At 36.1% G+C, this 26,807-nt stretch overlaps 1 protein-coding gene across 2 annotated transcripts in view; it reads left to right on the top strand.

Moving 5' to 3' along the window:
• The window catches only part of LOC107752771 (alpha-(1,6)-fucosyltransferase-like), an 88,988-nt gene that overhangs the window by 39,024 nt on the left and 23,157 nt on the right, over nt 1-26,807 (top strand). For both annotated transcript variants that reach the window (XM_016568832.1, XM_016568831.1), the window contains one exon: nt 14,427-14,920. In XM_016568832.1, the coding sequence (XP_016424318.1) occupies nt 14,718-14,920 (203 nt within the window). In that variant the 5' untranslated portion in view covers nt 14,427-14,717. The remainder of the gene's footprint in view (nt 1-14,426; nt 14,921-26,807) is intronic.

The raw sequence follows: 26,807 nt of genomic DNA, 5'->3' as shown, positions 1-26,807 counted from the left end.
TATATTAGCGTATTTTATATTATATTTTTCAACAAATAAACACTAAAATTCTAAAAATAGAATTTGACACTAAAAATTCTAAAAATATATATTTTTATAAATATATAGAATGGAACCAAATAGTTTTTACAAATTCATTAAATTAATGTTTCAAATTGATTATTAACCTTTATTGCAACAATAACACGCACATTTAAATTAAATTGTGTGAGTGCAGCTTTATATTGGTCATCAACCACCCTGCTCTCTAAAATATTGGCATCAGCCATTAGAAACCCATATCGATTGACCACTAGTCCTTAACTAAAAGGACACATGTTGTCATCATTTACTCCGTATGACTTTCTTTCATGAAGCATCGAAGGACAAATTTAACAATCTCTGAGCTGCTGTTCCATGCAGTGAAAATGGAAAGGGACCAGCTCCAAAAAGGACAAAAAAGCACTATAAAAGCATCAAAAAGTGGTCATACAGAAAGTTGTGAAAGATGTGGTGAGTAAATGATGACACAATTTGTATTTTTGGTTGAACTATTCCTTCTTGTTCTTCTCTAGACTTATTACAGGGTAGACTGACAGTCAGATGATGCCAAAGGCGGAAAGAGAGGATAGATGAGCTATTACGAACTGTTGAAGTCTGCCAGATCAGTCTAGACAAACATGACGGCCGTGCCTCCTTCCATTGAAGCTGAGAATCGGCACCGACAAGCAAGCTAGAGAAAAGCCAAGACAGAACAATAGCAGGCGAGAGAGAACTCGAGTGAGACATATGTTCCGCTGATGAAATGATTTATCCTCCACCCATGAAACAACAGGGTGAGACTTTAGCGTGATTGCTCTCACATCAGTGCATTCAGTGTAGCCAGAGGTGGTGAGTGTGAAGACAGGCTGAGTTCTAACACATCCACTCATGCACTCATAGGCTTTCCTCATGTTCTTTCATCCCTTGGAGGCAGCTGCAAACCGATTAGCCCTTTCTAGCGAAACCGACTCCTAAATTATCAGTGCTGCTCATTAACCAAGCAATACTCAGCAGATCAATACTCTACACAAGCACAAGAAGAGACACTGAGCCTGGTTTTAAACAACCCCCAGACTCGCTGCGTCGTCTTCTGCTCATAGACTACTGTAAAGAAAATTCTTAATTTGATATAGATTTGAGAAATTTTTCATACTGATATTTTGTTTAGATGTTTTTTTAATATATAACTACATTATGTATTTATATATTTATATAAACATTTAGAACATAAAATAAACATTTTCTTACATTTAGAAAAATACAGCAAATTATGTCAATTAAAATTTAACCATTTACTCCATTTGTTTCATATGTTACCTCAACTAAGATTTATTATTTGGGCATTATAAGAAATTGCTGTGGAACTAGTTATTATATTTTATACTGACTTTAAGACTTTATTAACTGGTGTCTATCAATCACTACACACACACACATTACAACACATAATAGCCTTTATTTAATAACAATCTGCATTTATACTTTTGTCATACAGTCTAAACATGCAGGTTTAAAGGGATAGTTCACCCAAAAATTTAAATTTGCTGTTAATTGACTCACCCTCAGGCCATCCAGATGTAGTTAACTTTTTTTCTTCAGTTGAACAGTAAAGGAGAATTTTAGGTGAAACCATTGCCTTTGGAAATTAATAAACTGCACATCTCTGGCTGCCGGCTTTTGAGTGTCAAATAAACATGTACAGACAGGACCAAATTACCAAAGGCTCCTGAGGACACATTGAGGTCTTCCGAAGCTAAACAATCAAAAACCGGCAGCCACAGATGTGTAGTGTATGAAACGCCAAGGATCACTGTTTCAGATAAAAATCTTCTTTACTGTTCTACTGAAGAAAAAAGTCACCAACATCTGGAATGGCCTGAGGGTCAGTAAAATAAAAGCAATTTTCCATTTTTGGGTGAACTATCCCTTTAAAGTGCTGCAGTTGTCAGACATTACATTTGTAATGCAACTGCAAAATTTATTTTAAACATTTTTTTAATGAACTTAAAAAAGACTAAACAAGTTAAACAAAATGTTTGCAAACAAACATTTACAAATATTACTACTGTTCACAATTACATCTTTAAAATGAGGCAGAACTCAGAAAAAATAAATTAACCTGGTGTTAAAGTTCAACTGAACTGAGTCAAGTAAACTCCAGTCAATGTATTTATATAGTGCTTTTTACAATACAGATTGTGTCAAAGCAGCTTTACAGTATTAAACAGAAAAATCGTGTGTCTAAGGAACCAAAACTCCATCGTTCTCCTCCGGCCAGACGAAACCAGCAGTTTAATTGCAGGCTGCAGCAAAGTCAGATTGTGCAGAGGACTGGTCTGGTTCCCGTGGTCTTGTGCCGATGGCCATCTAGGTGACGAGGTCTTCGGAGGGGATCTGTCTCTGGGGCTCATCTAGTTGTCATTGGCTCCTCTGACATTCAGGGCTGTAGGGGTCGTTACTAGGTGCAGATCCACCATCTGATGTGGATACAGACTGGATCTGGTGGCTATGGTGACCTCGGATTAAGAATAAAACAGACTAATATTAGCATAGATGCCACTGAGAACAATAAAGCACATTATAATTGTAGTAAAAAACTCTAAATATTTACACATATTACCTTAAGTCTTAGTGTTGAAAGTACACACACTATGTAGTTGCAGTGGAGCGGTCTGGTCACATGGCAGTGTTTGGTGCCTTGGGAGAACTGACTGGGTCGCAGCTGAAAACTTGCCATGATGACAAAGCATCAATGAAACATTTGGCCACACCCTGATGGAGAACGAAAAGTACAATTTATCTCAAAATATTAAATTATGCCTTTTAAATCATTTAAAATGTAACAATATCAGTTAATTAAATTTGTGATGAAACAGAAGTTGTAACCATTTTTTTGGCACACAAAAAAAAATATCAATCCATTGCACAACACAGGGAGCACTGATGTTGACTGTGTTCATTTGTTGCAAGGATGTAACAGAACATGTACATTTCATATTATAAGTCTACCTTAAACAGCATAAAAATAATATAGAAAATATAATGGTCCTGCCTGTTGTTGATTAATACCAGTGGTGACGTTTTACAAATTGATTAATCAATTGTTCCAATGTTTACTAAGCTATGGTCTCTTTACCAGTGCAGGGACTCGTGTGCAAGATCTAGTGATTCACTAGGGATCTGACTGAGGCGTACCCTGCTTTGATAACGGCCCAGTGAAAGGATTCAGTTGTTTATTCTCGTTCGGAACGACAAATTCCCCTCCGAAGCACCATTCACGAGAACAGAAACACCGTTTGGAGTTTGCTCGTTTGAAAAAAAAAGCGATATTTCAGCGTGTCTGTTTGTTAGTCGCATTTAATGTCGTCTTTTAACTTCATGGGACAATTGCAAAAGTTCGCACATGCAAAGACCACGCAATCTCTTCATGCCATCTTTTCACTTCACGGAAACACAAAAATATCATACAGCATGCCAAAATTATTTTATTTTTTATAAAATTCATTATAGTAACACAGCTTTTGACATTGTGTTTTATGGATTAAACAAGAAGAAAGACCATGTTCCCTTAACTTAAAAAGCTAATTTCCCTCAGACATACTACAATACAATACAATACAACACTTATTCAATGTTTTTATATATGTTGTACGTTTGTGTATAAATATAAATGTTTTAAATAATACATTTACACCTTTTTTTATATACAAGTTTTGATAAATTCAGTCTAAGTACAAAATTTATTCAGTGCCACTTACCTGACACATTAACTTGACACACTTAACATAAATATTAATGTTTCTTCGGACATACGACTTATAAAATACTTCTAAATATCCACTCAAAAACATCAGATATGCTGTACGTTTCTGTCGATAAATTTAGTCGAAAAAATAGCATTTATTTAGTGCAACTTACCTGACGCGTGAACTTGACAAGATGTCGCTGTTGTTTCTCCCGCGAAGTCACTCAGGCTCGTGCTCGTGCGAAATGATCTCAGTATTGTCTTGATTTGTTTTTTATTAGTTTAGTCTACATTTAGCATTCTGAAATGTTGACTGCATTTGAAAATAACCCTTAATTCAATGTTTTTAAAATATATTTGTGTTGACTTAATATGATATGTCTTCTCAACAAAGCCCAAGCAATAAAATTAGCTCAACTTAAATATTTTTGCCCTTCCAACATTTTGTTAATTGGATTTTTTACAGTGTATTTATACATATCTTTTCAAAATATTGGGGATGATTTTTGAAATGCTTTTGAAAGAAGTCACATATGATCACCAAGGCTGTATTTATTCATCAAAAAATATAATAAAAACAGTAATATTGGGAGTTCTGAATAACCATTTTTGTTTTAATATACTTTAAAATGTAATTTATTCCTGTAATGGCAAAGCTGAATTTTGCTATTACTCCAGATTTTAGTGTCACATGATTCTTCAGATATCATTTTATGTTCTGCATTTTCTTGATTTGGTGCTCAAGGAACATTTCTTATTGTTATCAATGTCTAAAATGTTTTTGTAGAAACCGAAATCAGGATTCTTTGATGAATAGCAAGTTTAAAAGTTTAAAATCTTTTGTAACATTATTACTCTTACTGTCTGGCTTTTAATCAATTTAATGTGTCCATGCTAAATAAAAGTATTTGTTTCTTTAAAAAATCTCACTGACACCAAACATTTGAACAGTATTGTATGTATATTTTATTTTGATGTTTATTCAATGTGCAACTATTAAATATATATACTAATGTATTAACGGTATTTAGACATTTAGAAATGGATGCAAAAACGGCTGAATATTTTTTATATTGCAAACACATTTTTTAATGTTGACAGTCAACATTCTCTGAAGGTTAAAGGGTTAGTTCACCCAAAAATTAAACAGTAAAACACAAACTAATTTTCATTTTTGGGTGAACTAACCCTTTAAGCATCCCCCGTCTCTTGAAAAGAAAAAAACATTCAATTTTAAGAGTTGTGCCTTATATTGTACCCTATTTGTGGAAAGTGTCCATTATATTTTTCCAGGGTCTGAACATTTTATTTCCCTCCCTCTAAATACTATCCTTTTTTGATTGTTTTATGCTTTCTTTTCTTCCTTTTGAGAGTCCTGTGTGATTGTTTCACAGTGAAGGAATGTAATCACCATGTCAAAAACACCTACCGTTCTCTCACTCATCAAGACTTAAATGGAGAGTTTGAGACTTGGCACAGGTATCATGCTCACATTTTGCATAGCCACAAGTCTCTAAACGCTTCCCACATCTCTCCGCCTCTCACACCTGTGACCCCAGTAACATTTCATAGCGTGTACAGCATTAAATTCACAGCTCGCACGGTATCTATGCAATACATTGCAAGAGTGCAACAGATTTTAATGAAAAAGCTGAAAATATCTCAGATGTTTCTCTTTTCTTATACTTTAAATCCATCTATCTGTTTGCTCGGTGTCCGACCATATTTCTTTATATAGACCAGCACATATTGCCATTTCTTCACTAATAGCTCAAGGCCAGAATGACAAGCTCATTTTTCCTTTGGCCTCCAAATCTCTTTCTCTTTCTGTCATATTCTCGCATGCATTTCTAGCCCACGTGCCGGAGCAAAGGTCATCTATTGTACAGGCTCATAAAAAGAGCAGAATCAAGGCCTACTTTATCCTGCAACCTCAATCAGCTAACCTGACACTAAATACATCTGACAACCTTCCAGGCACCGCCGCATTGCTGCTCGACTTCTAGTGCCTTTTCCATTAAGACAAAATATAGCTCTGTACTTACCTCATGGCCTGAGCAATAATATGTTCTCACTAAACATCCATCCAATGTTCATCTACTGCTATCATGATGCACATAGATTTATCTTAGCTTGCTCTTGATAGCCACTATACCTATACCATAAAACACACACCCACGTGTACACTCAACCTTTCCACCCTCATAAGAAGTTAAATCAAATTTATACCCAACCTCAGTCACACATCCCCAATCACAATTGCAGCCCACCAAGAGTCAATTATAGCTCTTGACTCAGCACTCTAAAGTGCCGAGATGATTCAGCATCGCTCTTTCTGGCTGCTCTCTTGCTGGAGATCTGTTGACTCCTACAGATGCGCATTGTAAAATTAAATAGAAAGGACTGAGTAGTCACACAGTACAAGATCAGAAGTGGTTATGGTCCATTACTGAGGCAAGTATTATTAATATTGCTCATATTTGAGGTTACGGGTTTGTTCGAACCCCTAAGCCTCAAGTAAGGGCTCATGGTCAATGGAAAGTCTAGAATCTTCAACTGTATGCAGTGCGTAAAAACACAAGCATATCCCATGCATGAGTATTACATTTTATAGCGTACCTCGTCCCACGCTGTTTGTTCTACAGATATGAATGATAGCTTACCCCATCAGTAAGCAGCCACCTCCACTGAAAAAAAGGTGTATAAACAATTTCCACTCAGAAATTGCTAGTAAATTTCACAATGATTACTAAGAAACAGCAAGTAACATTGAATTAAACATGCTATTTTGAAGTAGAAAGACTGAAATGTTATTTTTGGTCAGACTTTAGTTTAGGGACCAATTCTCACTATTAACTAACTTATTAACTATGACTTTTGCCTCAATTAACTTCTAATTTGCTGCTTATTAATAGTTAGTAAGGTAGTTGTTAAGTTTAGATATGGGTTTGAATTAAGGGATCTAAAATGTTCATGCGGAATAAGGCATTAATATGTGCTTTATAAGCAGATTGCCTTAACAGGTGTTGCCTGCCTAATGTGACACTTACTGAATATAAAACTGATGAAAGAGACAAACCAAAGCTTTTCCATCCTAATTGCCCTCCCACCCCCCCGTTCGAACAGGCTCACTCTTTTGCATAATTGTTTTTATATACAGACATGCACAGGTCCCTCTGAGAATGTGTCTGTTCTTTCCGAGCAGGTGTGACCTTTTCTCTGATGAACTGTGATAGCCGCAAGCCACACCTTTTACATTGTGTCTCAGCATGCTAAAACACACACACACAATGAGTGTTGTGTACTCCCTTGCATAGTATCTCACTTTAGTGCAGTTTCTTGCTAAACTTTCACACTTCTGCCGCAGTCTAACACTATATGCATTTCTAAACCTCAGTTTACAACCTAGTTTTTTAAGATGTAGGTATGCGCAATAGTTTGAGAGCCATTTCACCACATTATGACATGCATATACAGTATAGAGATATTTTTTATTCATTTATATATTTATTCAGCAGGGATGCAATAAATTGTTCAAAAGTGACGATAAAGACATTTATAATTCGTCATAAGTGTTCTATTTCAAATAATTGCTGTTTTTTGAACTTTTCTATTCATCAAAGTATCCTGTATCACGTATCACAGTTTTACAAAAAAATTTGGGCAGCAATGATTTCTGAAGGATCATGTGACACTGAAAAATGGAAAGCTTGCACAACTCTAAAGAAACCTGCAGTTATATCAGCAATAATGAAGCACAATACATATCAGGTGTGCCTCATCATGCCCTTCCAGTGGTGTTCCAGTGCTGTGCCCCGTCCTCCTGGCGTGAGTTTGGACTTGATGGGGGATGATTGGAGGGTAGAGAACTCCAACACAAGGACTTGTGCCACAATTGAGGCCAAATGGAAGTTGTTAACTGTTCTTTCAACACCATAAGAAATAATTTTCCCTCTAATTTTTGCTGAGCATTACATTTGGCCACCTGAACTAAAACACCTCATGCCAACAGACTTAACTATCTTTACAAAATGCATTTCTTTATTTTGCTATTTATCACATTTCGAGGGCATAACATTTTATTTTTCATTCCGCTGGCGTTTGTCAATGTATTGTGGCGTACGTGTTTGGTAAAGGGATAGTTCACCCAAAAATGAAAATTCTGTAATCAGTTACTCAATCTCATGTCTTTCTTGGTTACCATTGACTTCCATTTGTCTGAGAGATTTCTCAAAATATCTTTTTTTATGTTTCACAGAAGAAAGTAATACAGTTTTGAAATGACACACAATAAAAAAATTTTAAGTAAATAAAACATATTATTTTGTCTTTCCGCTTCTACTACATTTCACATTTAAATCTACATGTTACTTGCTGTTTCTTTGTAATTATTTAGTAGCAATGAAAATTGTTTCAAAGTATATACTCCAGATTGTTTTCAGTGCGTTGAGGGGGAGCAAATAATGACAGAATTCTAATTTGTGGGTGAAATATACCTTTAAAGGCAGTTTAGAAACGCATCTTGAGACTATAACGGTCTGTTCCATTACACTGTGTCCAGATTTTTTGTATGAAACAATCTGGCAAGTCCGAAAAATAATGCATGACCACTATACATGATAATACTTGCTTGGAGCTATACTTTTAGAATGCAGTCTTTATCTCATAAATTTATCTCAGTATTTCCATGCACAAGTTTCGTAGTGAACCGTACTGAATATCAGTATCCATTCAGATAGACTCCATTTGAAATGTTTTTTTTTTTGTTCTTTTAACTCTTAATTCCATAAATCTCTAGCTTTTTTAGTTTTCCAAACATTTTGGAATCTGACTTCTGCACAGATTTTTGTCAGAAGTGCACGGCCCTGCAGCTTAGACAGAAGGCTGAACAGGATTTAAGACTTTACGACGCAAGTTTACTCACACAGAAATGTAAGCCCACATTTTCATGTAATTTATTAGAATTTCACTATGCAAACAAGATAAACGCAGCTTCCTGCATTGCAGTAAAAGTTCACCCTGGGGCAAGCATGGCATTTGACCTGGCCAAGTTCATTCAACGCCTCCATGAGACGTCTACAGAAACGAATGTGAGAGCAAAAAGTAACAGCCACGATTGGTATTTTAAAAGCAGACGAGATGTAGAAACATCTGTTTATGAAGATTGTTATGAAGTGCTCCAACCAGATTTCTGGTCACATTAATTCAAATTGTAAACTGGATAAATGTACATCTTGTCTGTGGGTTGTTCATGGTATAAAACTCTTTAATTTTATGAATGTTGTAGGTTGTTCTAAGCAGAAGCACAAATGTCCTCAAAGACATTTTTGAGCAGGGAAAAATGTTCCATCCCACGGCATCATTCTTGGAGTTGCTCTGAAATTTATGAAGTGTCAGATTTCTAGAGCTGAATCTCAGGATCTAATATGAAAGATCAAGGCCTGGTTTAGTGGTTTGGTTCTTTTAAACTCTCTATAAGACTCATAACTTACATTTCACTCGTAACCTTAGTCCAATATGAACACAAAAAGAACGAGAGCAGTTTGTCACCTTTTGTATTTTTGTATTTGTATGTGATGGCCTACTTAACCTGCTCACATGTAAGCCCTGTGGCTTGTACTGCTCTAGATACTGTACAAAACACGAGGCATGTGCATCCAGACCACACCTGAACATGACATGCTTGTGTTTCTCATCCTCCTCAATGATTAAAACATTCATCTTCTACCTGAATGGAGAGCTTACAGGTTATCAGTGATTCCCACAGGACACTGGATCTGTACAGGAGTCAGGCTGCATAATGCAGTGTGAAGTCAGTGGGAGTGGTCCATAGACATGTGGAGCTCCCACAATGCACCTCTACTGGAATGAAAAGAGCTGACAGTTTGCACATCAGTATGGGAAAGGAAATTAGAGAGTCTATTATACTTGCTGTGAGAGAGAGAGAGGAAAAAAAGGATAAATCTTTAATAGCAGAAAAGGACCATCTCTATTTACAGCTGCATTAACTGAGAAATGTCAATAAAACCTCATTTCAAAAAATCTACTGAAAATGTAGGAAGTATCCAACAGAAGAAAAGGAAATATCAATACACTACTGTGTTGTGATAGTCTATCATCACAACATTGAATCGATAAGTATTTTCAATTATTGTTATTTCGCATTTTAAAGGAGTAGTTCGCCCAAATATGAAAAATCTGTGATCATTTGTTTACTCTCTTGCTACAAAAGGAGAAATGTTGAAAAATGTATGATTGACGTCACAATGGAAGAAATCAGTGATACAGCTTTGGAATGACATGAAGGTAAACTATCCCTTTAAAAGTCTGTAATTTCTAGCACCTTTAAGAAAAGTTTGCAGACATTTAAAGTTTGTGGACAGTACATTGAACTCTTTCGTGTCACATTGAAAAGCTGAGGTATGAAAATCCTAACGGTGAAAGTCAATGTAGCATGACTGCATGCATGGTTACTCAGCTATATCAAGTGCATGGGCTGACTTTGTTTTCTGCAGCATCAACAAGAACAAGCTGATTTTAGAACTGGGTATCGGTAACAACATCGCAATGTGTTACATATCGATACAGATCATTGCAGTGCAACTGGATTGTGATTAAAACTGTGCCAAATCCACATAACAGTGTGTCCATGAGAGAGTAAAAAATAATGGTAATATGAATAGTATAATGAAAATGTTGAAGCAATGTCAAATTGGATTGTGTCACCACAACTCTACTCAATATAACAATAAAGTAAGTCAATGCACGTCTTACCATGTGGAAAAAATTATTCACAAGTAATACAGTGAATTCTAGTATTGTATGTAGGGCTAGAATTACTAACAGCTTGCGCCAGCGCAAACCATCTTTTGCCGTTAAAATAGTACAGTCAAGATTTACTAAAGACGTGCAGTGAAGAATTGGCACTGAAAAGGCGTGGACAGTTATTTTTGCACCTGACCTTATTGAATATGCATTTGTAGGAGTTTCCATTTCCATTGTCTGTGTTCTTTAATGTGCACATTGTCAGTAAAACACCCGCATTTCCCCTCCCATCGGCGCTTTTTTTGGAATTGCACTCTAACACTAATTTGCCCTGTTTAGTAAATTAGTAAACCCATATATAATAGTTGGAAGTATTCATTTCTTGTTTTATTTTCATTTTATGATGACTTTAACAAAAAATTTAATAAAAATACAAACGTGCACTACTTGAAAACGATATTTTCTAAATGATTGAGAATTGAGATTATTGTGAACGATTCATAAACGTTTTTTGACTCAAATGTACGTCACAATATAGAAGAAAACATCTGTCGCTACTTTTCTAATTTTTTTAGAAACTGTTTTCTCACTTTTTTGGTTTTTAGAATAGTTTTTGTTAACAATAACCTTGCCACTAACCATTTTAGTCTAGTTGAGTTTGTCTCTCATCCGCTGTTGAGGAAAAAAGATACATGAAACCCTGCTGAAATCCACCCTAACCTGAGCAGGCTGTTGTTCAGCCCTGCACGCTTTCATAAATGCAGGCATTAATTATGGATTTATTGCTGTCCTTGTCTGTACGCTGCTGTGTCACTATGCAGATCTCAATTATTCATGAGCTGTAGGAGTTGGGTAAAGGGGGACGGTGCAGTTTACAGATTATTTTTCTTTCAGCACCAAATCGTCCCAATGTAGTAAAGAGATATGTCGTCCTGCATTGCACACTTCTGCCCTGGAGAAATTATATGTTTTACACACATCAAATAAACGGACTTCATGTAGATTGGCCATATTATAAACTTTTGTAGCAGTTTAGTTTTTGCTTGAAATCCATTTAAATTTCTAAGACTGAAAATATCCCTATTTCTGACTGCTACACAGTGTCTTAACCAGGTCCTAACAATGCTGTGTGATGCAACACAATTACAACCATTTAAAATATCCAATATATATATATATATATATATTGGATGTTTAATATGCAGTTTTGAGAAGCAGGATTTTTACTCTATTAGATTTGACTGTGGAGCTGCTAGCTTTTTTCACTACTGTATCTACAGTAAAAATTAAAGACGTTGATGCGTTAAACTGATTAAAAAAAAGGTGACAGTAGATACGTTTACATTGTTATAAAAGATTTCTTGATAACTTTTTGTTCGTTAAAGAATACTGAAAAAGAATGTGTTACAATTTCCTTAAAATATATATTTTCAACATCGATAATAATAAGAAATCTTACTTGAGCATCAAATCAGCACATTAGAATGATTTCTGAAGGATCATGTGACACTGAAGACTGGAGTAATGGCTGCTGAAAATGTAGCTAGGCCATCACAGGAATAAATTACATTTTAAAATATATTGGTATAGATTGGCATTTAAAATTGTAATAATATTTTTGTAAATTATTCTTGTGTTTTTTTGGAAATGTTTTTTAACACAATTTATGTATATGTTAATGAGGAGTTTTCTAAGAAGTGAACTGGACAGATTGGGTTGTAAGCTTTTCGTTGTAAACATTATAGCATATACATATGTAAATTTCCAAAGAGCAAGGGAAATCTTTAATGAGTAAGACAGCAGTTCATGCATTAGAATATGTGCTGATTTCAGTGTACGCCACCAGGAGTGTGGGTAAATCCTGTGTTTCTGTGTAGTAGTGCCCTGTTGACTGCAGTAGTGATGTGCATAAATAGCTGGCGGTCTGCTGTACTGAGACACTTGCAGAAGGTCACTCTGTTGATTCAGTCCTGCACTGCGGCCTTTGATTACCAGGCCTGACACACCACCGCAATCTATAATGCATTGTATATGCTCCGTGCAGAAATCCATAATGATCTCTATATTCCGCCCTTATTCATAATGAAGGATAAGCAGTGCCCACGTTCCCCAATCTGTCAGATAGTCGCCATCCGTCAGCCTCGTTTTACATGCACAGTGAGTGGCACATTATTTCAGCTCTGCAAATGGTTCACTTTTAAGATACGACCGTGGCCGCTCGTGGGTGTGCAGCGTGTATTAACTTGAGATTGTGATACAAGTGCAATTTGACTGTGATTGCTCATTTAAGTCAATAAATGAATGTACAAGCATTAACAAGTTGAACTAGAGTCACAGTGTGTGTGTGTGTGTGTGTGTGTGTGTGTTGGGTGGGGGGGGATTGTATTTGACCAGAGTTTGCAGTCTGAATTGAATGTAATGAGATAAAGTTTTCGCTGGATGCACATGAACACACACATACCCCAGTGCATGGCAAGTGTGGTCAATGTGCATGGAATACTAGACCACTGTTTCCCCATACAGTGACATGTCTACTTACATATCGCCTGCTATTTTTTTAAATGATGTGGAACTGAATGCATTATGCAAACATTTCAAACAGTAACATGCAACATTGTTGTCACATGATATTACATACTTTTCAGTTTGCATACACAAAAAAAGGAAAAGGCTTTAATCTTGGCAGTCAAGAAAAACTGTGATGCTGTAGCTATTACTTCCAGATTGCATGTCATTCTTTGCAGGAGATTTCTTTGGAAGTTCACATTTATGCATTTGGATGATGCTTTTATCCGAAGCGACTTACTTTGCATTCAAGGTACACATTTAAATTTTTTTCTTGCTTTCCCAGGAATCAAACCCGTAGAGCTTGGCTTTGCTTGTGCCATGCTCTACTATTCGAGCTACAAGAAAGCTCGACAAAATCTGTTCAATTGGGACATCATTGAGCACAGACAACATTTTGAGTCACGCAAATGGAGAGTTTTTTTGTATGACTTGATGTAATCCAAGCATAAAACATATACATACTTGTGTATTTATAAACATAATATAATTTTTATTAATAAATGTAAGTTGTCAAACCTCAAACCTCTACATTTAGTGAATTAAAATTGAAAATGTGGTAAATAATAAAAAAAGCCAACAAGCCTTTTGCATTGTGCTGTATGTGTGTCTCTGGGTGTGTGTGTGTGTGTGTGTGTGTATATATATATATGTGTGTGTTATTATTATATATTTTATTGTATTTTGTGTGTGTGTGTGTGTGTGTGTGTGTGTGTGTGTATATATATATATATATATATATGTGTGTAGTGATATGTATACATACACACACATGTGTGTGTTATTATTATATATTTTATTGTATTTATGTACATAAAATTACAATTTAACCCATGCCAATGTAACAAGTCAAACATTACTTTTGGTTTGCAATAGTGGTGTGCAATGACTAAAGGGGAAATTTTCTTCTCTACTTCCTATGAAGTGATACACTGATGTACAGTTGTTCCCTGTGTCATTGGTATTTCCCTTTATGTATATGTGTGATTTGGAACCTATCAAGATATCACTCTTGTTATTTCCTTTCTTGTCCTTCCCTGCACATTTTTGTAACTGATTAATTTTGAGGAATTTACTATGTGCTCTTTCACTTTGCGCTGACTTGTCAACTAACTCTCACCGCTTACTCCTTAAATTCACTATAATCCTCAGTAACAGCTGTATGACTGGAGCGTTGTCAGCAGCTGAGCTCAATCCAGTTTTATATTCTGTGGAGGAACAGGCAGAGCTGATAGATAATCTCAGACCTCACTTATGCCTTTATCTCTCACAGATAACGCAAGCATGTCCTATCATCTCACTGATCATACACGCTTCTGTGTTTTTACAGGACCAAAATCCCTTGCAGAGGCCCTTGAGGAATAAGAACTCATCAGAGCCGTCGGTTCTCTGAAGTGAAGTCTCAAGGGATCTCGAAACCCTCCGCCCCTTCTCTGCGAGGGGCCGCTGCCATGATATAACCTCCAAGCCTCTAAGTGCACACGCAAGCAAGACCCAGTGACCCCCGACGTCCCACTTCCGCTCTGGAGGAGCCTTGAGGTGGTGCGCTGCCGCTGAGCTGAGTATGCCTCAAACTCCCGTGTTGTGAAAGGAGAGTGTGCGCTGGGCAGCACTAGGCGCCATGCGTCCGTGGACGGGCTCGTGGCGCTGGATTATGCTGGTGCTGCTGGCCTGGGGCACGCTGCTTTTCTACATCGGGGGTCACCTCGTGAGGGACAGCGAGCATCCGGAACGGTCCAGCAGAGAGCTCTCCAAGATCCTGGCCAAGCTGGAAAGACTGAAACAGCAGAATGAAGATCTGAGACGCATGGCAGAGACTCTAAGGTTGGTGATTTTTTTTTAATTATTAATTTTTCTTTAGGGTTTGTCTTCAAATGTGAGTTATTTGGACTGCCAGTATAATTTGGGATATCTACTGTAATAGTTAGCCTGCAGGCCAACAGGTTTGTGAAGTCCTAATATGTGATATGTTAGTTGGATTATGATCTTCCTCCACAAAAATCAGAAAATGCTATATTTATGGCATGTTATCCCAATATTTCTCTAACCACAAGCATTGCTAATTTAGCTATATTTATATATTATTATAGTATTCAGGAATATTTTAAATTAGCTTTTATTTTTAGTTTTCATTTTAGCTTGTTTTGCTGATTTTGTTATGTGCTTTTCGTCATTTTTATTTTAATTATTTCTATTTAGCTTTATTTTTATTTCCTTTTTAGTTTTAATAATTGTATTACTTTAACCTAAACTTATTTAGTTAGTTGCCAAAACAACATTTCTAATTTCAGTTATGTTTTTGAAGTTAAGATTTCATCTAATATTTTTATTTCATTTCAGCTTTATTTAAATTAATGAAATAGATTTTTAATAGTTTTTAGTTAATCAATAACAACACTGACCATAAGCTATATTTGTAAAATAGCACTTAGTTCTTCCTTTTCTCTATTTTATCACTACAATTTACTCTAGAATGAGGCAAGATTGTTGACTACTCAGCCGACAACCACTAGTGAATTGGTCAACTAGTCTATCGTTGTTGGGTTTTTTAAAAGTAAATTCAAGTCGTTTTTTTATTTGCATAGCACTTTTCACGATATACATTGTTTCAAAGCAGCTTTACAGAAAATGATGGTATTTAATGCTAATAATATCTTATTGCTTTTACATTTAGCAGATTAGAGCTGGATGATAATGTAATTTACATTCTGCAGTGAAAAAAAATAATCAAGCAGTTGAGATTTGCGATGCTTTAAATAGGATGAGGTGCTGTGTTTTAGCTTGCTAACAGCTTTCCAGTAGGGCTGGGCGATATAGCTAAAAACTGCATCAACGATATAATGTTTCATATCGTTCGGTATCGATAATTATTGATATTTTTATAACCTTTTTTAAAACAAAAAGGACGTGTTTTCTAAAAGTTTAAACTGTTTTAACTTTGCATGGCTTTCTGTACATCTCTTCTGTGAGACGCGAGTGCAGCAGTCATATTTGTCCGTTTAGAAAATGCGCTGAATATGCGTTCTGTGAATGGCTTGGTTTCGGTTTTAACCTAGTCAAGATCTTCTCCGCATTGAGCTTCTATATTTCGAAAACGGCTCAACGATTTTTTTGACGTCACATCGTACTTCAGCTTCTCATCAAACTCTGTCCAATCAAATGCTCTCTAGAATGCCGTGCCGCCCAGCAGTGTTCAGGTTTCACTCTCCTCCAGCCGTCATCACTGCGCCGTGTGACGCTCCGTTCATTATTCCACTCTATCAATGTGCATTCACCGGAAAAACTAAGTCCGCTCAAATAACGCGCCGACAAGAAATTTCTATGTAGTATACTTGTTCCTGTTTGCAGTACTGGGCAACGCTGCGATCATATCTCTATGAATGAATGAATGGCAGAGACGCGCGTTTTCATTTACCACACACACACTGAAGCGCTATTAATATATGCAATTTCAGCAATAAAAATTTTCATTTTTCTAAAAAGGAAACAAATTACTTGTTCATTTTAAGAGACATGTCTTATTTTCTCTTGTATATTTAGTATTGCTCTTTAATAAAGAAAAAGTTCTTCTTATCCGATTACTCGATTAATCAATGGAATTTTCGGTAGAATACTCGATTACTAAAATATTCGATAGCTTCAGCCCTAGTAAAATCCTCCCAGAGTACTTGCGTACTGACATTAAATCACCAATTTGTAGCAAATTCACCATAACAATAAATGTAAGGACAGTTACAGTTGTAATTCTGTTGGTCTTGTATTTACACTTGCTGGGTTACGATTGGTCCTCGTCAGCCAATAGCTGGTCTTGTATGGTCAGGCTTGCACTAGTCACTTCCTGTCATGCACTGTGGCATTTGACAGACAGCCATTGGGCTAAATTTGAGCTGCTTTGCTAGTTAAATTATCATTACCCTCTGGGAAACCTTGGATAATCGACAGATGCAAACAGGCTTCTTCACAGTTCACCTGCCTGCTGTTTTCATCTGAATGTGTGTGTATATGTGTGCGTATATGTGCTGTGTGTGCAGTATGCAAACTTGTGTGCACCGTGTATTTCACTAAGCCGTGGTCATGTCATCTGTCTGCTTATACATTATGTAAACTCAGTTATCAGTGTTATTGTAAATTATTAAATTGACCCTGGTGACTTTTTCCACAAATGTGCCTCATAATCATCTGATATATGACAGCACACATGCACATTCCTCACAATGTTACCGTATTTTCGATCAAATAAATGCAGCCTTGATGAGCATAAGATACTTCTTAATTATTATTAATTTTTTTTTTTTTTTTTTTCAGATTTTTTCCCCTTTTTATGTACAGTATGTTTGAAACACTAACAAGTTAACTACTAAGTTGTTACTTGTCATTTGCTTTCTGAATGTACGTGTTGTGTACGAATCTAATACTTTGTCTAATAATAATAAAAAGGTGAATAATTTATGCATGCAAGACATTAAATATTAATTTGCTTTACCTGTAAACACTGGTGTTTACTGTTGAACGCATTGTGTAATGCCATTGTCAGATGCTGCTTTTAGAGACCTACTGTATAGTGCCACAATCAAATATAACTTTCAGAACTAGTTAGTTGCTAATGCTGCAAAGTCACCAAAACCTTGGTAAACGTCACTGAAAGGTTTTGGACACATCAGCTCCATAAGAAAGACTTTTACTCTAAAGATTGTATGAAAATCAGCCTCCCATAAACAAAAAGGGGAAACAGCACATCCTTCTTCCTGCACGAATGTAAACAAGCCTAGGAACAACGAATTCGTTAAATGCTTTTTGACAGAACATAAACACAGACTTGTGATTATACTGTAGTATGATTTTCAAAAAGAGGCTATTTGATGGCTTAGAAGCAATGCTTTTTTAATTTGCAGTCAGTTTCAGTGAAGTATTTCTCAGCTACTTATTTCATGCTCCAGACAATTATACATGATTAAAACAACTGCGCTATGGACAATGAAAAGCATAAAAAGTGTTGTTTAGATACAAAGTCTCTAGCAGCTAGCCTTTACCGACATCACAGAATGATAGAATATTCATATAAATGAATATGATCAAATTAAGCTCAATTAACAACTTATATTCCAGAAAGCGTTCTTTTTTTAGTGAGTCTTTCTGCAGGTTACATTGCTACGCCAGTAGGTGGCGGCAAGTGACTGTCTTTATGAGTGAGTAATCGTATCGCTGATTCAACCAAGTCGTTCAGTAACATTTCATTTAGTTACAAAAATGTTTTCCTACTATATAGTAGGTGTAAAAATGTACATGAAATGAGCAGGATGTCCGAATTCATGATACTCATGAAACAGTATATGAAAAGCAGCCAGATGACCTACTATTTTAAGTGTGCATCCAGTGGGCACTTTACTATCCAATGATGCCACAGGAAAGTAGTTGTGAATGGCAGTGAAGTGATGCAACTGGCATTGTAACTGAAGTCACATGATAAAGCCAACATGGCAAATGTAGTACATCTAGATTTTATTCATACTACATGGATTTATACTATATAAGACATAGTTTTATACTGGTTGCTAAGTTTGTTCCTCATCAAATGTAGTGCATATTTATACAGTGTGTGATTTCAGATGCACCTAATCACTGAGTCATTGAATTATTCACTCAGCACGATGGTAGATTCTTACTGTGGCTTCGTTTGAAACTTTTTTTTTTTCGGGGTGGAACAAAAATAGACAAAGTACCTAGCAATACTGTGTCTAACATGTATGTTCCTCAATATTTACATGCTAATTGAACTATTGTATAAAAACAGCATCACACTCACTGCTGTACTGTTTTGCCGAATATCTTATCAAACAGTCAGAAACAACTTCACTATTGCTTGTCTTATATTGCTTATAGTATAGTCTCAATGGTATTCTAAAACCAGTAAATCATGAATGGATTTGTCAAGGTTCACATTCCTAGCAACCACCCAAAACTCTTATTTAGAGCTTTTCTTTTATAAGAGATGATGTGTTTACAGTAGCTCTGGTGTAGTTAACTCCTGATTTTGAATTCTGATGAAGTGTTTGCATAGAGATACTTGACTCTTGAGAGTGTGTATGTGTGTGTGCTCGCTACTCAAAGTAGGACAGGATGGAGAAAGTGTTATTTGTAATATATGAGCATGTACAGTCCTAATGAATTGAAATGGTTTGTTCTCCTCCTATCGCTCCGACACAGTACAGTATCAGCGCTGTCAGTCTTTCATTAAGCACTTCCTGTGGGAATTATCAGGCACTGATACACGCACACACACACTGCGATTCCCCATTAGACCCCACTGATGCTTCATCTCGCTTATATTGACTCCTGTGTAAATGAAAAAGCGGATAACGCACACATAGAGGCTTGTTCAGCAGATATGTGGATGAGTGCTAGGCAAGCCAAAGATGGTGCTGTGATTGATCCAGAAGGAGAAGCCTGATGGAAGAGAAGGTGTATGACTCCAGCACTAATAGACACTTATTATATCTCTCACACACACTCACTTACACACAGCAGTGCTGGGACAGCTTTACTGATGAGTTGTAGTGCAGTACAGAGTAGAATTGGGCCACCACACTGCGATGATGACAGTCCTCCATTCACATAGACTGTACTAACCCTGTGTCCAAATATGCCTGCAAATAGGATTTTGTTCAATTTGGATATTCAAGTTAACTGAGTTGAGCCACAGATATCTGTGTGAGCTGTGCTTCATAAATCACTACACTATTTACAAAACACAACTGACCTTAATGTGACCACACCTTAAGGCAAGCTGGTTTATTTGGAAGCCATTTTGGTAAGTTCACCAGGCAGGCATGCAAATACTATCCACTTGAATGGGAAAATCTCCAAATTGTTGTTTCGATAACATTATTTCTGTCTGCAAAAATATCTGGCAATAATGTTATGATAAATGTAGCTTCTTTTTTTTTTGCTCAAATCACACTACTTTTCAGGTTGGCTTATGCAGATGCATATTGAAAATATAAATAACAAGTACATAAACAGCTTATACCTCTATCAAAAACGCTGAAATGTGTGACTTTGATTCCTACAGTGTAATCCGCAATCGATTTGGCCAAAACAAATCGTTTTAAATTATAAAGTTGCTCTGAAGGGTGAGTAGAATAATGTCACCTCATTGTACCCTATTTGCATTCATGAGCAAAAGTTTGGTTGATTGTTTACAGTTTAATGGAATTTTTTCTCCCATAATTTGCGCAAAGTATCATGGGACATAGGAAAGGTGTGTAGCTCTTGTGTGTCACTCTTTCTTTGTCAGGTCTTGTTCATTATGGATGTTCCATTGGTGTTCTCGGTTCTGTTCCTTGTGTTCCTATTTTTCAAGTTGCCGAGTTGTTTTGCATTTTAGTTGTTGTTATTGTTATTATTATTTAAATGATCACTCTACGTCTGGATCCTACTCTTCTCTGTCTCTAGCGTGACAGCAATATTCTGCGTTATGATTTGTCCGATTCATTTTCCAGGAGTGGTTCATCTCCTTCCTCTTATACTGTCTCTTGATAGTTGTGTTTGTGTGCAGGGGAAAGTAAAAAAGCAGGAAAGAATAAGGGTGGAGATGGACTTTGGCTGATAAAGCTGATGCTTTTCATGATAAGAGAAGATATTTACATTTTTATGATGACACACAGACTCTTCTAACAAAGACATGTGCCAGCATGTGCAAGACCATCTGTGTTTGTCTGAATCTACATTTAAATGGATAGTTCACCCAAAATGAATAGTTACTGGATAGTTAATGGATAAGATAAGAATAGTTAATGGATAGTTCACCCATCATTTACTCACCTCAAGTAGTTTCAAACCTGTATGAGTTTCTCTCTTTTGTTGAACACAGAAGAAGATATTTTGATATTTTGGTAACCAGACAGTTGCCGGTAGCTGTTGACTTCCATTGCACACACACACACACACAAATACTATGGAAAATACTATCCCTTTAAGAACATTTTATATTATAAAAATATTTCTGACCCTAACCCTAACCCTAACCCTTAAATGCATAAATGTTTTGCCAATCATTATTACATATTTGAGTCTTTAGCGACCCTGACTTACATATACAACACAGATGGATGTCTAACTGCTGCAATAGCATAAAACACTCCTGATATTTTAATAACAATTACCAAAGAATAAAATAAAGCATATTTCGTTACCTTTTGAAACGTAGAAGGGTTCAATTCGAGCAGATAATTTGACCATCGCTGTCATCGTCAGAGCGCATTTCCGCATCTGGCTCATATTCGCGATCATATTCTCAAAACTGTCATTTTCAGTGACTTCAAAATCAATATTTTGATCACTGGCAGCTTATTCACCACATCCACCATCAAATGAGAGTGACATTTATATTGCGTACAGTAATTGCTCTGCAGTAAAGCCATTCCAGCCAGTTCAATTTTTGAGGATGATATTCTTTTGTTTTATGTTTGCCGTAATTATGTGAAACGTCACGTCATCGTCTATCAAACAGTGCCACCTTGAGGAATAAAGGTGAATTGCATGTATTCAGTCATCAGATATTTAATTATTATTGCGCAGGAAAAAATATACTTAGACTATTACACACCTCAGGCCGCTAATGAACCTATATACTTTTTACAAAAAAATTAATCAGAAAACAGACATTCTTTTACATTTTATTACTTTTTTCTTGTCATATTGTTTATAATGAATAGATTGAGGAATACTAAGAAAGTTGATGTCTAAATATAAAAATTAAGGAGGGAGAGGGTAGTGAATAACGTCCCGGGTCGCTAAAGAACTTACGCCAAGAGCTTGTAACACTCCAAAGAGAAAGGAAAAATTGAAATCGCATCATATGACCCCTTTAAGGGTTAATAGCATCAAATTTTGATTCTTTATCAGCAGCAAATCTATACTTTTAGAGCTTGCGTCTGCGTTTTTATGGTGCCCAGAGTTAAAGTTGTATTGCTCTTTCATCCCTCAGGAGATTTAATGGAATTGCCAGTTACAAATTCAGGTCTCAGATGTTTCTCATAAAACTCAAAAAAATAGAAACAAGTCTGATGTATATAGGTATAAAATGAATATGGATGGCATATCACAGATATAATATTGATATACTGTATTAGAGTTCATATGAATCATATCTCTAACTTTTGTTTGCAGAATTTTTGGGATCTTTGCTTCATTTGCTCTCCATTTATTCTCATTGCTGTCTAGAAAAGACAATTGAGAGATTTCATTTTAGATTTTGATTTGATTTTAATACTTGGCTGTCCAGCCAATCAATGCTGCTTAGAGGCCATGCACACGTAATCTAGGAGCCAGTAACAGCGTGAGATCCTTACCTCGCAATATATCACCATAGAGACTGTGAACTCTGGATTCAGTGACAGTCAATTAGTCCCTTCTAAATGTGACTAATTACTCTCGGGTTTAGACTTGGCCTTTTATTTGACCTCTCTCTTTGGTGCAGCAGTAATAAAAAAACATCAAACTGTAATTAGTTCTGATATAGGTTTCCCACACACAACTCTGACAAATGTCCAAAAACAAACTATTCTACATCACCACTAGTCATTTGTAAAGGTAAAAACACACTTATTTCAGGTCCTACTCACATTTGTATAACAAATGTGCACTTTTAAGAACCACATCATTTGCAAACACAAACACAGGCAGCCATTGACATCACAAACACAAACACAGAGAGAGAGAGAGAGAGTAGGGATTTAGCAGGACATTGTACCTAAATTGTGGTGACATTGTTATTGTATTGTACAAATAAGTACAATTACCAATAACATTGCCTATTTTATTCCATTGAAATGCAGATTTGACAGTATAGCATTGATTTCAAATTTACTTACAGTATAGTAACAACAATGTTGATTAATTAACGCTAATTAACACCTAATTTATATAGGGCTGAGTTCAAATTTTCTGGCAAAGAGTTGGGACTCCATAACAGATATTGTTTTCCTTTCATCAGGCCTTTAATTATTGATGTACAGTCACCTGTTGAGATTTCTAAAGGCAAACAAAGACAGTGTTTTTTTTCTCCTGCAATCAAAGATCCTTAGAACAGAAGAGATTTTACACAAGGAAAACTGACAGCTTCCTCCATAATTCATGAAGGTCCAGCCTTTAAAGCTCTTCATTCCACTTTGTACTTGCCCTTATGAAAATGTAAATTCTTTAAGTTTAAGTTCTTGCCTAGTATCCATAGTTGAACTAGAATAAATAATGTTAAACACATTTATTAACTATAAATTCTACTGTCATTGTTTTAATAAATTGTTTCTTCAGGCTTCTAATATATAACATAATATAATATTTCTGTCAAAAATGTCATATAGTTAAAATTATAAGGATTGTGATGTGTGGATAAGTATGACATGGCACAGTTTTCTCTGTTTTTGTTCTCAGTTCAGTTTATGTAAGGGCTAATGAAAATTTGATAAAAAGTTGATTTCATCTTGCTTAATTGCTCATGTCATTCCCAACCTGTATGACTTCTTGTATAGAACACAAAATAAGTTATTTGTTGCAGTGTGTGTGTGTGCTATGTCCATACAATGAAAATCAATTGGGTCCAAGGTTATTTTTTGATCCCATTGACTTTCATTGTATAGAGAAAAAAACATTCTTCAGAATATCTCCATTTATTTTTCACAGAATATAGAAAGTCATACAGGTTTGGAATGACATGAGGGTAAGTAAATAATGACAGAATTTTCTTTTTTGGTTGAACTATCCTTTTAAGCATTGAGTCAAATGGCATGTGACAGGGAATTGTGTGGTGAATTCAAATATATCAGTGTCTTTTATAATGCATTATGCATTCATTATAATGCCTTAAGAATACCCTTATAATATGTGTTATAAATATGCGCTTTATAAAAAGTGTTACCGGTTTTTTGGGGGGGCACCATACATTACAACTGAGGATCACACACTATCACACTTGCAATTTGTTCCAAACACAACAAACTTTGCTAGTGGAGACATGACAAATGAGAACCCAATGTGTTTTAAATTCAGCTCAAGATGTCAAACATGCTTGATATCATCCTAATGGATGAAATCGTAGTTTAAAGCTAAACAAAAAATCCAAGTCTGTGCTCATCATACACTACTCGATTTTCGGTGTAATATGTCAACTTCAGCTGCCCAGAATCTACAGACTGGCTTAGACTTTCAGCAACTAACTGATTCATCCAGACTACAGATTGAGGCAAATATCTGTACAGTAGCACATTTCAGTCTTTAGTAATGTTCACAATGATATTTGAGAGTAGGCCAACCAATTGAAGTTTTCTATCTTTTTCTGTCTATCTTTATTTATCTTTCACCACACAAGTAGTACCACACAAATGGGTTTCAGCAACTTTAACACAATGGTGTCGTGGAACACCACCATGAACTTATTACAGGGACAATCCCTCTGGAGTCACCTAGGGTTAAGTGCTTTACTCAGTGGCACAATGACGATGGCTCTCAGCTCACTCCATAAAGGGTTTAAACCAGCAACCTTCCAGATACAAACCCTGAGCTTTCGCCACTACATCACATTACGCCACTACATCACATTACTCATTACACTTGACAGTCATTCAGTCATAGCGTAACAGCAGTCATTTCGTGGCATCATCCAGTTCTTGTTCAGTACATCTATATTTGTGTCGCGCACAGACCTACACACCCAATGTCACACAAAACGCTGTCCAATTCGTCAATAATGACTGAAGAGGTTGACTGTCTGTCTGAGTGTTTGCTAGCTCACTAGCAGCTCTTGTCACTCTAAAATTTTCTCATAGAAGGTCAAAACCATAGCCCACAGCAAGCTGTTGGTACTTTCGCCCAAGTGTGACAGTTTTCTGCATCTTCCGCTTTCCATTTTCACACTTATTTTCATCCTGTCTGCGTTTGTGTAAGTATGTGTGTCCTACTTCGGTGTCTCTGTGGGCTGCTACAGTAAAACATCTCGCAAGGGTTCAGCGTCTGCAGAAAACAGGAGGCCTCGTGGGATTTCCATCACACCTCTCTGACTGCCATTCTCAAACCCTGGTGTGTTTCTAAATGTTTATCTTTGCCCCTGCTGGGAGTGATGTGCCTTCATTAGCTGATGATTGCTGGTTATGTAATGCCACATGATGAAGCTCAGGTTTCTGAGGACAGGTGATGTGTGAGGAGGACAAAAAGAGAAAGACAGAGAAGGGAGGTCAATTGAAAAGTGTAGCTTCCATTGTTACTGGCTTCAAGAGAAGACCGTTTACTGTTTCTCACAGTTTGTGGACAGTTTGGGAGTTTTGTGTTTTTAAACTGTGTGTCAGGACTGTGTTTGCTGTGGCAGTCTAAAACACAACATGAATTTCCATCTGCAATTTTTAAGTGAAACTGCATATTTAGTGGCAAATAATTTAGTGTGAGATTTGATTAGATAGTAAAAATTAGACTGGGTATTGATTACATCAACACAAATGTCATTTTAGACAGGGGGTCAAGGTTTTACGCAGTAAGAACAGAGAAATTAATATGTTTATTCAGCAAAAAATGCTTTAATTGATCAAAAAGACACTTAAAATGTTTTTGTTCTTTTGAACTTTCTATTGATCAGATTACCCTGAAAAAAAATTATCATGGTTTCTACAAAAATATTAAGCAGCACAACTGTTTTCAACAATAATAATATTAAGAAATGTTTATTAAACAAGAAATCAGTATGTTATTAAGTGAGATCATGTGAGTGAGACTGAAATCAAGCGTAGCGTTAGTTCTGGCAGGTCACGTTAGTCAAGCTCGCATCGATGACTCAGCTGATCCCCATCTACCTATAGGAATACGACACCTATCTAAGCATTCATTTATAAGGTTCCTCAGTATTATCAGAGGTTTTCGCATTGTTCAATAGCTAATTACCCTCCTCCATCCCCAGCTCCTCCTCTGTCAGTCGGGATTCAGCCTTCTGATTCTCCTTTGAATCAGACTTATTCTAAAATGTGTACATAAAATTATTGAACTTTAACAATACCTGCAATACATTTATATTGGTTCTGTTTACCCTGGGGGGATTATCGCTGCTCTCCCTGCTCTCATCCATGCTAGGCTGCATGGATGCGCAGGGAGTTCTTGCCCAGAACAGAACCATACCGCCAATCCAAACTGTATGCTAATTGCTAATCATCTTTGACGATAGTGGTCCTGACAGAAGTAATGGATGCTAAAAATTCAGCTTTGCTGTCGCAGGAATAAATTGCATTTTAAAATATTAAAATAGAAAAAGGTTATTTTAAATTGTAATGATATGTCACACTATTACTGTTTTTACTGTATTTTGTAGGGGTGGGAATCACAGGGTACCTCACGATACGATACAAATCACGGTACATGGCTCACGATACGATAATATCGCAATTCTGCGATAATCGATATATTGCTAGACAATTCTATAATGATACATCACAATATCTGTCTAACTATGAAAACAAAATGCCTGTGAAAAGGTTAAGTGCAAGTTTTCTCTCTTCATTCAAGTCCAAACTGTTCTGTAAATCAAATTTAACATGCTAAGGAAATTAATCATTTTATTCTTGGACTTACTAAAAGCTTACTCTTTTCTTTGTGTGTAAACCAACACATTTAACTGCTTATCAACTCTATATATAGCCTATATATAAACCTGGTACATTTCAAAATGTACCTGGAG

The sequence above is a fragment of the Sinocyclocheilus rhinocerous genome, unplaced genomic scaffold (genome assembly GCF_001515625.1).
Source record: "Sinocyclocheilus rhinocerous isolate Xijiao unplaced genomic scaffold, SAMN03320098_v1.1 scaffold61, whole genome shotgun sequence".
In the NCBI taxonomy this organism is placed as follows: Eukaryota; Metazoa; Chordata; class Actinopteri; order Cypriniformes; family Cyprinidae; genus Sinocyclocheilus; species Sinocyclocheilus rhinocerous.
Note: the sequence above shows the minus strand (reverse complement) of the source record. Positions and strands in the feature narration are given on the sequence as shown.